Below are 15,614 nucleotides of genomic sequence, written 5' to 3'. Positions count from 1 at the left end.
TAATAATTGAAATATTTAGTTTGAGAAAAATCTGTCATTTCATGATTTATGACCTGATTTATGACCAAAGCTTCGTGACCCTTGATATTTGCAACGCTACACGACTTCTCACGCACGCTTCTGACAGTTTAAGTGAAACTAACTGATATTAATTGTCTAAATTTATGAAACTAAGTAAAATTATATTGAATTTATAGTGTAAATATATGGAACTATGTAAAAATTAAAAAATTTAGGTATTATATTGTTTTATATTTTGAAAATAAATATAATATTATGGATTATTTACTGAGCAAGCAATAAAAGAGATCATAAAAATGGTTGAGAAAAATCCAGTAATTAATGGTATTGATGGACAGATGAGAGAGTAATTAATCGATTGAAAAAGTCTCTAATAATAATCATTACACTCGCAACCCCTCGCGACTCTACACTACACTTGCATTGAAACCAAACGTGAAACGTCACAACACTACACCGTCTAGAATCATCACCATTGCATTTAGTTGTAGTTAAACTCCAACTCTGCAAATTCTCTCATTTCATCTCATATCCGAGTTCTATCTTCTCTTCTCTCATCTCTGAGTCAAATTCTCTCATCTCTATTCAACAAGATGACAGACTTCTACAATAAGCTTTCCCAGATTTCCGAGGCTTCTTATAACCCCGACGTCAAGGCTTGGCGTTTCAGAGTCAAAATACACAGGGTCTACCCTCTCTATTCCTCGGTTACCAACAGGGTTATGCCTTTCTATTCCTATGTCCTAGCAGATGAAGATGTAAGTGTTTTTTCATCATCTCTCAAGATTTTCATCATCTCTCAAGTTTTTCATCATCATCTCTCAAGTTTTTCATCATCATTTAACTTGATCCTTGTACTTTATTTATGTAGGGGTGCAAGATGGAGATGACCGTTTATGGGGATTATGAAAGTTTTAGAGGCCTCAAAAACAGGGAGGGAGAATGGGTGGAAATCTTTCGGGTAGGAGTTGAACGTTCCTGTGTAGGTTTCAATGCAACTAACTCTCGGTTCAGACTAACTGCTTCGCGACTCACACAAGTCCGCATGATCGATCCTCTGAACAATCGGCTTTTCATGGACTTCAAGAACATCCATGCAATCCCTCACATGTCCCACAAGGAACGAAACTATCCCATAGGTATGAATGCTGCTAAAATAAATATATTCACATATAGTCACATATTTAGTTTCAGAACTTTGGTAGATGTAAGTGAAACTAAGTGAAACGAACTGATTTAGTTGAGTTACACTTATATGGTAGATACAATTGGAGTGGTCTTCAATACGGAAGCCCGTTTCGATGACCCTGCAAGACCAAGGATGATTTTTTACATAAGGGACAACATGTAAGTAGAAAGCAACATATGATCCAAGCAAAGTTTATTTATATTGTAATTGGCACACGTTTTCTTTATTCTGAGAATCTCTTATTCTGAATAGTGACAGCCAGATTAAATGTGTGGCAACTGGCAAGCAGGCCTATGCCTTCCGGGATGGTCTTGAAAATGTGGAAGGTGGACAGGTGATTGTGGCCCTTAAGATGTGGAAGGTCTGCAAGAGTTGGAGTAAGTGTAGTTTCTGTGGCTAGTTTTAAATATGATAGTGGACTAAAACGTTTACTAAAAGCATTTACATTAATACAGATTTATTTGAGGCTCCTGATCTATGGCTTCAGACCGAAGGTGGACTTTCAGACTTCAGGTTCAATCCGCGTTTGACCGAGGTTGAGGACTTCAGGCAGTCTCTACTGAACAGCGACCCTTATGTTCAAAAATATGGGATTGAAGGTCTTGTGTAAATTGTTGTTTCAACTTGTTTCACTTAATCTCACTTGTTTGAACTTTTGGTTTCACTCAATCCCACTTGTTTCAACTTTAGGTTTCACTTAATCCCTTGTTCCAACTTCTGGCTTAACTTAATCCTCTGTTCGACTTTTTCGTATAAATAGGTCAGATATTGACTCGATATTGTGTTAGTTTCACTTTCTCAATTGTCTAACATACTAAAAATAAACTTCAAATAATAGACACTTTTTCGATAGATCAAACAACATGGTTGTTCAACTTCGCATAACTTAAAAAAACATAGCTTAGCAATAACAGTTAGTTCTAGGAATTGGAATTCTCTTAGGAATTTCAATTACTTTTTGTACATTATAATTCCTAGAACTAAAACGATGGTAAGAAGAACACAACCTCCTGATATCTTTATCATGGGCATCTTTTTGGGACCTTCGCGGATATCTCCTTCGTTCCTTATTGTTGCTTTGAGACTCTGAACTTCTTCTTCGAGTATTCGAACTTGGTAGTCCAGCTGCTGTATCTCATCGGTGAAGGCTTCGTCAACCCATTTGAAGACATGATTGTCGTTCTCGAGCTACATGATTTTTTTTTCAAAACGAGTTAGCGTGATTCATAAGCGTTCCATATGTAAACAACAAACGGATGTACCCTCTGTGAAGCCGCAAAGAGACACCGATAATACCGGCGATATGGGTTTGGATTGCTTTTGGAGATGAGCTCGGTGACGCCCACCCCGCACCAACACCCACTAGGTATCCCCGGAGTTCGTACCCGTCTCCGACCACCGGTCGTGGATGATGAAGCGGCGGACATCTAGGTTTTTGGGAGGAGAGGGAGTGAGGTCGAGGAGAGAGATTTAGGGAAGAGAGAGAAAATGAAGATAGCAAATGGGGAAAACCTAAAAAATGGGTGTTTAATACTTCGATTGAACGATTCTGGGGTTTTAGTAAATTGGGAAGAGGGAAATTAGAAATTCGAAAAGCTGAGCGGGAAAATTAATCCCAGGGTTTTTTCTGTTGTAAGTTTCACCAAGTACTCAGTTTTACAGAAAGCGTCGAAGTTGCACTTTTTAATTATTTCTATTTATCTTAGTTATACTCTACTTAAATTAATGATTTTGTGGTTACACCAATGCAATTATGTTTCCTAAGTTCATTTCCCATACGATCACGTACATATAAACTTGATTTCGTGCCATAGAGTTATCAAATCTAACTCAGTCAGTTTCAGCGATAAAGCTATGACAACACATTGTATTTCCTATACAATTGCTACGAGCAATGAGATGGAATTTTAATAATTTTAATAATTCTTATTAAATCATAATTAACATAACACTACTAATAAACTAAAAGCGTACTACTTCCATAACTTATAAAATTAAATTAAAAACTTTAGAGTTTACAACCATGTTATTCAGTTTACATAACGTAGTTATACCAGTTTCACTTAGTTATACAACACACAAATAAAATTTATTTCACCTCAAAACGTTCCCATATGATAAAAACACCAAAACCGAAAGTGAAAGGCAAACATCAAAACAGAAAGTGAAAGGCTTAGAACTTAATTTAGACCACTTCATACATCAAAACTGAACTGAAACCGAAAGGTTTACAACATACTCTTCTTCTGTTTCTTGTGGGGATGTTCATCGTCCTCCAAACCTGTTCCCACATTTTCTTCTTCTCCATATCCACTCTCACGCTCACAATAGTTCCTACTACAACAGCTCTCTCCAACTCTCGACAGTTGCTCGGTTATTTGAACTATTTGTAATTCTTCGATGTCCTCCACATGCAAAATACTTCTCCTTTCCTCTCTATCCACTGATGTTAGATAAACAAACACATCTTCATCATCCAAAATATACGATTGCCTCTTAGGTTCCACTACCAATGGAATGTAACCCAAATTGAGCCTCTTCGTAAACGGATCTATTCCGATCTTCCTGCATATCCTCTCTTTCAACAACGAATAAGTGATCTCCTCCAACGATGATGTATTAAAGGATATAGCATACAAACGAGCATCGGTTGGAATCCATTCATAATCATATCAATCCTTAGAATAATGTCCATCATAATCAAAGTGTATGTTCGTCGAAAATGGACACATTGTCTGCAATAAAAACATTTAACCACTTAAAGTTATACTTGTTTTTTCAGTTACACCATTCACGTTATACTTGGTTACACAGTTACACCATCAAAGTTATACTTCGTTATACTTGGTTATACCATGTCACAGAGTTGTGTCAGTAACCAAATAGAGTACTGATAAGCAAGCAAGCACCTCTAATCTTCGATTGAATCATCATAATACCCTCACATTCAATCATTCCTTTCCGATCCTCGATTAGTTCATGAAACCCAAATGAATAAGAATTTTTCAATTAAAACTATAAATTTGGAGTCGAGTCTTCAATTCCAATTCAAAACCAAATTGTTATCAGCTTTGATTCCCGACATTCAATTATGAGTTCGTCTATGGTGAGATACATACCATGTATAACGGAATTAATAGCTCGATGATCCAGCATCCAAGCGACGAGATCGAGTTCGATTGGGAGGAAGAACAAAGAGGGAGGGAATGATCGGAGTGATCAAGTCGATTCCGAGTCGACTCGGGAGGGGCGAGTGGAGGAGAGGAGATGGGAATAGAGTGGATCGATTTCTTTCCATTTCCACATTCGATTAATTTATTCATTAAATTGGTCGGGGGTATTTTAGATATTAACCACATTCTTCAAGAGTATGAAAACAGATAAGAGTATAGCAGATCACATGAGAGTATGGTAGATCACTTTTTGCCTCATTAAGAGTACCTGAGCACTTGACTCATGCTTGTGTTGTTGAATAATATTCATGGATTTCGGTTTAGATTTATTTTTGGTTTAAGGCAAAATAAATAAGCGAACTGTCTAAACCGGGAAACAAAAGTGATTATAACTACACTTAAAATAGAGCATTTGCCACCAATTCGAGCCCGTTCGAAGTGGTAGAGTCTCACTTGTGTTGCTCTTCCCACCTGGGTTCGACTCCATATTGGTACCCTTTCCGAGCATTAAGTCTCGAGACCTTTCCAGTTAAATCTGGTGTTCTCCGTCGGAGGTTACTCCGTGCGTCTTCCTTCTTCCACTTGTGGAAAGACACACTCCCAGTTCATTCTGGTGTATAATCTCAACCAATTTGTTGAGGAGGTAATCTAAATTACCTTTCTTTTAATATTTCAATAAGATTTTTTTGTACTTAGTTTTAGTGAGTTGATAATTTATGGGATCACTAATCATATGTTAATTTTGTTATATAATATATTAGCTGTTGAATAATATTTTATGTTTTTAAAAACATTTGGAAAAACATAACTTTAGTTTTTTATTTCTATTTTCATTTCACATGCAAAATATTAAAACAAAAAAAATAATTTAGAACTATTTAACAAATATTTTGTAGCTAATTAAGAATTGCAACATAGGCCTGTTTTTTTCACTGACGCAGTATCAGCAGTGAGCCACCAAAATTATAACTGACTTTTTATCCTAGTTTGTGGAGAACACCGCTGGCAGCCATCGTTTCCACTATAAAATTAGACGCAGCGTCACGGAAAGTCTCGTTTAATTGCCGATATTTTACACAGCGTCAAGGAACGTCGCGGAAAACACCGGCAGGCTTCGTAAAAAGTAAACGCAGCGACAACTTGTTTCTTCTCCACCATTTATTTTTCCTAGTTTGTTGTGTATATTTCTCTGACGCACTAGCTGACGCCGCGTCCAAGAAAAGAACAGGCCTATGTAATAAAAATATATCTAGAGTTAAACTCCTTGAATATTTAAATATCTAATGTGAATAATAAAATTTAAATTTAAAATAAATAAAAAGTAAAACATATTTTTTTATAGATTATCGATAACAAAATAAATTAATATCAAACCATATAAACTATTTTTATTAATAGATGCATAATCGACATAATCATATGATCTTTTTATTTTTTTAACTAAAAAAAAATATTTTTTTACTTACAATACAAAACAGATTCTAATTATGTAACTGAAAAATCTTAAAGAACAATTTAAAATTATATATTTGTTAACTAGTAGTTCAATTGGTAGCCGGATTCCAGGTTTCACCAGATTTTTAAATAATTTTTAAGTAGTAAACTCACAATGTTTATTTTATCATGTTCCAGACTGGGTTTGTGAACTCCATGGCTTTTGCAAAATCCGGTAAATTTCTGGTTGCTGGTGTTGGACAGGTATGTGATCATCCTCTCTTGTCCGCTTCCTTTTTTTCTTTATTTGTTCTCTGTTTGTTTGTTTCTTGTGAAGGCTAATCTCAAAACTGTGTGTGTTTGTCATATGGATATGGCAGGAAACGAGATTTGGAAGATGGGGATGCATAAAGTCTGCGCAAAATGGTGTAGCAATACATCCCTTAAGGCTGTCATGAAGGGTTTGGTTGTCTCAATTCAGACAAAGAGGGCCAAGACTCTATTGGGTCCAAAACAAGTGGGCTGCATTCAAGAGTTAAAGCCCATACGACTTCAACAATTAAGTCTTGGGTCAAGTCTTCTACGAAGCCCATGACAGCAGCTCCATTGCCCTTTAAATACACCTGAAACGTAGAGTGGAAGGTTAGGGTTTTACGGCAAAGAAGTAAGCAATATCAACAACAAGCAGGAGAGTTGCGGTGAAGATACTCAAGTGCTGATCAGGTTGTGTTGCAAGGAGATTACAGTGTTTTCTAGCGTTGGTGAAATCTCTTCTCTGGTTCCTGTTGAGAAGAGGAGATTAGACGTTAGATCTAGGGTTACAATACAAGCCATCATATTGTAAACTCTTGTTTCATTGACACTAGTGAATCTTGAGAGCACTGTCTCTCCCCAGACGTACCGATAAGGGAACTGGGTAACCAAATTGTCTTGTGTCTTTACATACAAAACAAACAAACGTATCAAGGTTACAAATTGATCGAGGTTAACTTAGGATATAAGTTGGGACAGAGGTTAAGTCACAAAGAAATACCTCACAAGTGGTATCAGAGCACCGGGTGAAGCAGAGGATACGGTATCAGTTTCTGACCTGCAAGTTGGTGTGATCACATAAGGGAGATCTGGTGTGTAACCATGCACAACACTCGAATCAAGATTGATGTCGAGAAGTTTGATGGTAAAGGAGACTTCGGGATGTGGAAATTCAAGATGCAGATGCAGCTTGAGAACTCTGGATTGGACAGTGTCCTCATGGAGGACAAGTCAAGTTCGTCATCTGAAAAGGGTGCACTTAAGGATGACGAAGACGGGAAGAAACCAGTACTTCCTCCTGGTGAGTTAACTGAAAAGGAGAAAGATAAAAGAGCTAAGAATATGATATGCGCTAGTCTTAGCAATCTGGTTCTGAGGAAAGTAATGAAGGAAGCTACAGCCTTAGGAGTATGGAAAGCACTTGAAAGGGACTATCAGACTAAGACCTTACCTAACCGGATATATTTAAAGCAGCGGTTTGCTAGTTTTAAAATGGAGGAGCACAAAAGCATTGAGGAAAACATGGATGTGTTTCTCAGATTGGTTGATGATCTGGAAAGTCTGAGCATCACAGTGAGCGACGAAGATCAGGCAGTGCAGGTGTTGTCAAGCCTACCTAAGCAGTACGACTCACTGGTACATACTCTGAAATATGGCAACGGTAAAGAGACTCTGACCCTGCAAGAAGTTACATCATCAGCATATGCAAAAGAAGTTGAGCTAAAGGAATCAGGGCTAATCGGTAAAGCAAAGTCGAGTGCTGAGGGATTAATGGTAAGCAGAGGCAGAACAGAGAAGAAAACTACACCTCACTGGAAGAACCGGCCCAAGAGCAAAGATGCTAGGTCCAAGTCGAGACCTAGGGGCGCGCAGAAACCTCGTGAATGCTGGACATGTGGAAAGGAGGGACACTACAAACGAGATTGTCCTGATAAGAAGAATTACAAGCAGACGGAAGCTGCAAATTTGGCACAAGAGAGAAATCAGCCAATGATTCTGACAGCCAGTATACAAGATCCAAAGGATGAATGGGTTTTGGATTCTGGGTGTACTTTTCACATAACTCCAGAGAGGGACTTACTGTTTGACTTCAAAGAGATAGACGGTGGAAAGGTCTTGATGGGTAACAACACCCACAGTGAAGTCAAAGGCATAGGAAAGCTTAAGATCTTAAACCCTGATGGCTCAACGGTGATCTTGAGTGAAGTGAGGTACATGCCAACCATGGGCAGAAACCTCATCTCCTATGGCCAACTAGAGAAAAACGGCTGCAAATATGAAGGACAAGATTTCACAGTTACTTTCTACAAACAAGGACAGAAAGTAATCTCTGGAAAATATCAAGATGGCTTATACTATTTGCAAGGCTCAGTAGTAAAAGGTGAAGCAGCAGTTGCACGCACTGAAGTAAATCTAACTAACCGTTGGCACTCTAGATTGGGACACATGAGTTTGAAAAATATGAATCTCTTGGTTAAAGGAGGTTACCTGAGCTCGAAGGAAGTACACACGTTAGACTTTTGCGAGGAATGCGTGTTTGGGAAGACTCACAAGCAAAGTTTCCCTGAGGGAAGACACACATCTACCAGTGTGTTGGAATACATCCACAGCGACTTATGGGGATCTGTCTGGAATGAACCAAGCCTGTCAGGATGCAAGTACTTCCTCACGTTCATAGATGACTTCTCACGAAAGGTATGGATACGATTTCAGAGAAGCAAGGATGAGGTCTTTGATCACTTCTCGGAGTGGAAAAACCTGGTTGAAAACCAAACCAAGAAGAAGATTAAGTGCCTCAGGACTGACAACGGACTTGAATTCTGCAACCTGCAAATGGACAAACTATGTCAGAGTTCAGGAATCAAAAGGCACAAAACGTGCACCTATACTCCACAGCAAAATGGAGTTGCAGAAAGGATGAACAGAACTATAGCTGACAAGATTAGATGCATGCTTGCTGAATCCGGTTTGGAAAAGAGCTTCTGGGCTGCAGCTGCTTGTACAGCGGTCTATCTAATTAACAGATCACCTAATGCATCACTAAAGTTCAAAATTCCTGAAGAGATGTGGTCAGGCTCTAAGGTTGACTACGGGCACCTACGGCGATTTGGATGTGTAGCATATGTTCATAAGGTTCAGGATAAAATCAGCCCTAGAGCAGTTAAAGGAATATTTGTTGGATACCCTCAAGGTGTAAAAGGGTATAGAGTCTGGATTCCAGAAGAAGGAAAGTGTACTGACAGTCGAAATGTTGTTTTTGATGAGGAAAAGCTATTTAACAGACAGAAACAGAAGAGTGTCACAAAGCCAACAAAGACAAAGAAAGTGACGTTCAGTACAAACCTAATACGAGGACCATCTACACAGAAACCTAACGCAGACAGCACTGGTCAAGGTGGAGTATTGTCTACGGATGCAGAGGGTTCTAATCAAGGTGGAGAAAACTCAGATTCAGAAGAAAAAGAATCATCAGCGGAATCAGACTCGGACCAGGAAACAGAGACAAATGAAGAAACAAGTCTAGATGACTACATTCTAGCGAGAGACAGAGGAAGGCGCACCATACGACCACCGTCCCGATATGATGATGGTGAATCAGTGGTGGCCTATGCACTATCATGTGCAGAAAGTATTGAACTCTATGAGCCTAAATCAGTTGCTGAAGCTAAGCGAAGCAAAGATTGGAAGAAATGGAAACAAGCAATGGTAGAAGAAAAAGTCTCCTTAGATGAAAACGAGACTATGATACTTGTTCCCAGACCAGCCAAGCAGAGAGTAATAGGATGCAAATGGCTATACAAATACAAGGAAGGGATACCTGGTGTGGAAGATCCAAGGTACAAAGCCCGACTTGTAGCAAAAGGTTTCACGCAGATCGAAGGGGTAGACTACAATGAAATCTTCGCACCTGTGGTCAAACATGTGTCAATCAGAATTTTGCTATCAATTGTGGTAAACTACGATTTCGAGTTGGAGCAACTAGATGTTAAAACGGCATTTCTAAATGGCACGTTGGATGAAATTATCTACATGGAACAACCAGAGGAGTTCATAGCAAAAGGAGATGAAGGTAAAGTTTGCCTCCTAAAGAAATCACTATATGGTTTGAAACAGTCACCAAGACAGTGGAATCAGAAATTCAATGAGTTTATGAAATCTCAAGGCTTCCAGAGATGCACAAAAGATCAGTGTGTCTACACAAAGGGTTCAAACATTGAGGATATGATTTATCTACTAATATATGTTGACGACATGTTGGTAGCAGCGAAAGACATTAAGAAAATCAACATATTGAAAGCAAGTTTGAACAAAGAGTTTCAAATGAAGGATTTGGGACCAGCATCTAGGATACTTGGTATGGAAATCACTAGAGATAGAAAGATGGGAACTCTAAAGCTATCTCAAGAACGATATCTGAAACAAGTGCTTAAGACTTTTAACATGGAAGACAGCAGAGCCGTGATTACACCAAGCAACTCACAGTTCAAACTTAAAAGCCTAACTAAGGATGAACTGATAACTGAGAGACGCCTAATGGATACTGTTCCATATGCAAGCGCGGTAGGAATCCTCATGTATGCAATGATAGGTTCAAGACCAGACCTAGGGTTCGCTATCTGTGTAGTAAGTCGGTTCATGGCTAATCCAGGAAGGGATCACTGGTCTGCGGTTAAATGGATCCTAAGATACTTGAAGGGAGCAACTGGAGTGTGCCTACATTTCACTAAGTCAGAAACATTTGACATCGAAGGATTTTCAGACTCGGATTACTCTAGTGATCTAGATAAAAGAAGATCAGTGTCAGGGTATGTGTTTCGAGTTGGTGGGAATACAGTGAGTTGGAGATCATGCCTACAACAGGTAGTGGCTCTATCTACTACGGAAGCCGAATACATGGCACTGGCAGAAGCTACTAAGGAAGGACTATGGCTGACAGACATATGCGAAGAATTGGGGTTTAAGCTAAACAATTTCAAGCTAAACTGTGATTCACAAAGCGCAATCTATCTAGCCAAAAGCAGTGCACATCATGACAGGACAAAACACATCGACAGGAAATATCATTTTATCAGGGATATAATTGAGGCAGGTTCGATGAAGGTCCTAAAAGTGCATACTACAAAGAATCCAGCTGATATGCTTACGAAGAGTTTACCTGGTAACAGTTTTGAGAAGTGCCTGGCACTTCTGAACGTCTCAGCATAAGTCAGCAAAGGAAGTCCAGAGATTGATCTTGGTCGATTTGATAATCTCACAATGGACATGAAACAGATATTGAGGTGTATCAGTATCGGTAATTACTACAAAGAAATCGACAGATTTACACAGCATTAGATGGTAAAATCTGATGATGAGTTCTGAAGAAGTTTGAGAATGGTTGAAATTCTAAGGAAAATCACAGTACCTAAAACTGAAATTCTACCGTCTTGAAGTCTGGATTCTCTGAAACTACTGCAGATGTGAAAGAGAAAAGTATCAGACAATAGAAGAAGAATATGATATACTGATGAATGGGAAGCAGAAACTGAAAGGGGCAGAGCAAGTTTGTCTACAGAGGTTTTGGAAAGTGATACCTGAATCAGTGAGAGTTACAGTGTTGAGGTTAAGTGAGAGAGTCAAGGTACTACGTGTCGTCAGTGGTCAAACTGAGAGGCACATGGGTCTGGGTTCGATCATCAAAATTGGAACTACTAAGGGCAGAAGAATAGTCGACGATTCTTCAAATTCTGGAATGAGTTCAAGAATGATGAGATTGAATGCAGAGAACGGAAAATCATGACTCAAGAATAAAGATTATCAGAAACTTACAGAGGATCAATCAGAAATCGTGGCTAAACGGAAACGGTTGAGCAGTTCGCAAGGTAGAGTTGTGAGCGATAGGAAAGATGAAAATCATGATCTGTCATCGGTAAAGCTGACAGAGGAGATGATGTCGTAAGATTAGCGGAAGCATCGTGAAGCCCAGATCGGTTAAAACTCGAAGAGGTTTGGAGACTGAGTGAGATCAGGAGGCGATGAAACCGGAGCTGAGCTGAATCGAAGACAAAGGTGGAGATTGAAGGGTTTGGTTGTCTCAATTCAGACAAAGAGGGCCAAGACTCTATTGGGTCCAAAACAAGTGGGCTGCATTCAAGAGTTAAAGCCCATACGACTTCAACAATTAAGTCTTGGGTCAAGTCTTCTACGAAGCCCATGACAGCAGCTCCATTGCCCTTTAAATACACCTGAAACGTAGAGTGGAAGGTTAGGGTTTTACGGCAAAGAAGTAAGCAATATCAACAACAAGCAGGAGAGTTGCGGTGAAGATACTCAAGTGCTGATCAGGTTGTGTTGCAAGGAGATTACAGTGTTTTCTAGCGTTGGTGAAATCTCTTCTCTGGTTCCTGTTGAGAAGAGGAGATTAGACGTTAGATCTAGGGTTACAATACAAGCCATCATATTGTAAACTCTTGTTTCATTGACACTAGTGAATCTTGAGAGCACTGTCTCTCCCCAGACGTACCGATAAGGGAACTGGGTAACCAAATTGTCTTGTGTCTTTACATACAAAACAAACAAACGTATCAAGGTTACAAATTGATCGAGGTTAACTTAGGATATAAGTTGGGACAGAGGTTAAGTCACAAAGAAATACCTCACATGTCATAAGGATTTCATTGGGGGTTGATTTAAAGAAGAGTTGGTACTTATATTTTTGAATCCCTAAGCTATGTAATGGCTATTGCAAATCTCTTCAGCTCTTAAAGTGTTTGCTCCCTTTTTGTTTGTTTTTTTTTGTACCCTGTTTTTCTAATACAAGCGAGAAGAACTTTAACGTTTCGAGGTTCTGATGAATCAAAGAGATGAAGAATTATTACATCTTTTATATAAAGAATGTACTGTACCTGGATACGGAGTCTAGTTTCAAAAGACGAACCATGACTTGTATACTTTTAACCTGAGTTTACACTTCACAGTGATAAAATACATTACATCTATAGTAAGTTTACACTTCACAGTGGATAAGTTTTGTATAATGAAAGAAAAAGAAAACCTGATTTCACGACGTAGTTGTCATCACACTTTGAATTAAATGGAGACCATAAAGTCGCCGACTTTGGTGGGAATGATTATATTTTCTTAAATTAAATCTGCTCTAGTTTCTTCATTTTTTAAAAAGGGAGAATTTTTTTTATAATAAAAACAAAAGTCAGCGACTCAGAGAGCACGTATTCTTCGTCATTTCTCAACCTCTCCTCCCTTTCCCAATATTGTAAGAACACCAAGATCTCTCTTATCTCTCTATTACAATTCCTGTATGTCTGTTTTTGTTTCATGTTATATCACTGTCCTTCAGCAATGTTACAGAAATGTCACGTCTAATCATTAATTAGCTTAATTACCTAAAGAACATTGGAACTTTGTGTGTATGCTCATTTTTACAAATATGCGTGTGATGGGTCATATCTTTGGTTTGCTCAAATGTAGGATCTTTGTGTTGATGGTTGCTGTTTCTTAGAAGACCAATGAGTAATTATGCAGCCGGACTTGATAACTCTGGCTCAGGTATGAACAATATTGATTTGTAGGATTAAGAAATTCTATAGATTTAGAGAAAATTCCTGATTTATATTTTCTATGACATCATTTTTGTGATTTTCATTATTGTGATGAAATTCTATAGATGTAGAGCAATCTTTTGATTTTTCATGTTCTGTAGTTATGAAAATGGCTGCATAATTAAAAAAAAAAATATAATATCTAGGTTTATGATGATGATAATGGTTGCGTGTTTAACAGGTAAAAGGAGAATAAGAGATCTTTTGAAACAACCTGATAACCGAGTCTGCGCTGATTGTTCCGCTCCTGATCCCAAATGGGCGTAAGTTCATCACTGCACATTAGATATAAAATCTTTGAGATTCTCACAATTTTCTTATTTATTACCAAAAGCTAATAACGCATGAGCTTGTGTCTTTAGTTATGCTGCATATTTATGTGTTTATCTCTTTTGTTTAACTAGCTTTTGTGGCTTCTTTCTCAGATCATCAAATATCGGAGTCTTCATTTGCTTAAAATGTTGCGGTGTGCACAGAAGCCTCGGCACTCATATCTCAAAGGTGTTATAGCTTTTATTACTACTCACACTATATGATCTCTCATCTCTTCTTTGCTGTGTACTCATATATAGATAGTTTGGTTTATCTAGGTCTTGTCTGTGACACTTGATGAATGGTCTGATGAGGAAGTCGACTCCATGATTGAGATTGGAGGAAATGCTTCTGCAAATTCTATTTACGAAGCTTTTGTACCCGAAGGAAGCTCTAAGCCTGGACCTGATGTTAGTCATGACCAGCGTATGATATTCATCAGGTAGCAAATCTACAAGTGTGACAGGACAAATTCAATAGTTGTTTCTGATTTGTTACTCAAAATCTTGAATATCGGTTTAGGGCTAAGTATGAACACCAAGAGTTCCTGAAACCAAGCTTGCGGATTACGTCAGGGAAAGCTTGCTCAACAAAGAAACCATCATTTGTCAAATCAAGTCTTTCTACAAAATTCATGGATAGTTTTCGCGCAAATTCATCATCAAAGAAGATGGTAAAACTTCTAACTTGCAATTTTTATTCAACAGTTTCTTCTTGTTAAACTGAGATTTATAAGTTTTGACAGTTTGAGGAAGGAATGGTAGAGTTTATTGGATTGTTGAAGGTGACTGTCAAGAAAGGTACTAACTTAGCAATCAGAGATATGATGTCAAGTGATCCATATGTTGTCTTGAATCTTGGGAAGCAAGTAAGTTTATCTCTTAGTTACACTTTATTGACATGCCGATATGCACCCTTTGTGGATCCGAAAGTTATGTTTTTTTTTTTTTTGGCTGTTTCAGAAGCTTCAGACAACAGTTGTGAATAGTAATTTGAACCCAATATGGAACCAAGAACTCATGCTTTCTGTTCCTGAGAGCTATGGTCCAGTGAAGTTGGTAAAGCCTATCCTAAAAAAAAAATAGATAGAGGTTTATACTCTGCATGCATCTTATGGGTTTGTCTGTGATTGCAGCAAGTGTATGATTATGACACATTCTCTGCTGATGATATAATGGGAGAAGCTGAACTTGATATCCAACCTCTGATAACATCTGCAATGGCTTTTGGGGATCCTGAGATGTTTGGGGATATGCAAATAGGAAAATGGCTGAAGTCGCATGATAACCCGCTTATAGATGACAGCATCATTAACATCGTTGGTGGGAAAGTGAAACAAGAGGTTCAGATCAAGCTTCAGAATGTAGAGTGTGGAGAATTAGAGCTAGAAATGGAATGGTTGCCACTGGAACAATAATAGTATCAGCAGGTCCATTATGTATTAAATTACAATTTGCGTACTCTTTTGTTGAAACATTTTTGGATCTTTCCACAGGACTCTTTTTTTGTTATATTTGTTTCCGATGGTTATATATCTTCAGAGTACACATTGTATCTATACTATTAAAGTACAAGCACATTTGGATTTTTACTCTATTTACCCCTATTAAAGAGGCTTTCTTTTGTATTCATTAATGACATTTTAGACATTCTGCATTGGTTTCTTTTTTAATTGTTTTTGGTTTGTCATTAACCACCGGTTTCCTAATTCAATTTTGGTATGTGATTATTCTGTGTTTGATACTGCATCATTTTAATATTTTCCAACCGGACATGTTTGAAACTGCATCATTTTTTCTCAAACTATTTAATAGTTTGGTTTTAAACCGCTTTTCTTAAATATAATCCCAACTA

At 38.1% G+C, this 15,614-nt stretch overlaps 3 protein-coding genes and 1 long non-coding RNA gene across 11 annotated transcripts; 2 read left to right on the top strand and 2 right to left on the bottom strand.

Annotated features, from left to right (window-relative positions):
* Window positions 1–192: 192 nt before the first annotated feature.
* LOC108844857 (uncharacterized) lies at window positions 193–1,820 on the top strand. The gene is made up of 4 exons (XM_056997169.1): window positions 193–1,160; window positions 1,284–1,368; window positions 1,463–1,587; window positions 1,666–1,820. Exons 1-4 carry the CDS (start codon window positions 902–904, stop codon window positions 1,818–1,820), a joined length of 624 nt encoding a protein of 207 aa, XP_056853149.1. The 5' UTR covers window positions 193–901.
* A 341-nt stretch (window positions 1,821–2,161) lies between these two features.
* On the bottom strand, window positions 2,162–2,637 carry LOC130502374 (uncharacterized protein At4g04775-like). Its single transcript, XM_056997170.1, has 2 exons — window positions 2,473–2,637; window positions 2,162–2,398 (listed from the first exon to the last, which is right to left on the bottom strand). The coding sequence occupies exons 1-2, from the start codon at window positions 2,635–2,637 to the stop codon at window positions 2,162–2,164; spliced, it is 402 nt and encodes a 133-aa protein (XP_056853150.1).
* A 2,647-nt stretch (window positions 2,638–5,284) lies between these two features.
* LOC108846679 (uncharacterized) lies at window positions 5,285–12,389 on the bottom strand. Of its 8 annotated transcripts, none has more exons than XR_008940240.1 (16): window positions 12,353–12,389; window positions 12,160–12,233; window positions 11,659–12,074; window positions 11,424–11,576; window positions 11,255–11,301; window positions 11,006–11,150; window positions 9,668–9,757; window positions 8,338–8,607; window positions 7,931–8,117; window positions 7,658–7,807; window positions 7,372–7,527; window positions 6,851–7,159; window positions 6,719–6,753; window positions 6,526–6,599; window positions 5,992–6,440; window positions 5,285–5,613 (listed from the first exon to the last, which is right to left on the bottom strand). It is a non-coding gene; the product is annotated as an uncharacterized LOC108846679 (long non-coding RNA). The 8 variants fall into 8 exon arrangements; XR_008940236.1 differs by having other exon boundaries at window positions 5,286–5,613; window positions 8,338–8,676; XR_008940242.1 differs by having other exon boundaries at window positions 5,286–5,613; window positions 6,562–6,599; window positions 8,338–8,676.
* A 638-nt stretch (window positions 12,390–13,027) lies between these two features.
* Window positions 13,028–15,332, top strand: LOC108845992 (probable ADP-ribosylation factor GTPase-activating protein AGD13). The gene is made up of 9 exons (XM_018619196.2): window positions 13,028–13,102; window positions 13,318–13,395; window positions 13,630–13,711; window positions 13,874–13,949; window positions 14,039–14,202; window positions 14,283–14,433; window positions 14,506–14,628; window positions 14,723–14,818; window positions 14,896–15,332. Exons 2-9 carry the CDS (start codon window positions 13,356–13,358, stop codon window positions 15,175–15,177), a joined length of 1,014 nt encoding a protein of 337 aa, XP_018474698.1. The 5' UTR covers window positions 13,028–13,102; window positions 13,318–13,355; the 3' UTR covers window positions 15,178–15,332.
* Window positions 15,333–15,614: the final 282 nt, after the last annotated feature.

The sequence above is a fragment of the Raphanus sativus genome, unplaced genomic scaffold (genome assembly GCF_000801105.2).
Source record: "Raphanus sativus cultivar WK10039 unplaced genomic scaffold, ASM80110v3 Scaffold0528, whole genome shotgun sequence".
NCBI lineage: Eukaryota > Viridiplantae > Streptophyta > Magnoliopsida > Brassicales > Brassicaceae > Raphanus > Raphanus sativus.
Note: the sequence above shows the minus strand (reverse complement) of the source record. Positions and strands in the feature narration are given on the sequence as shown.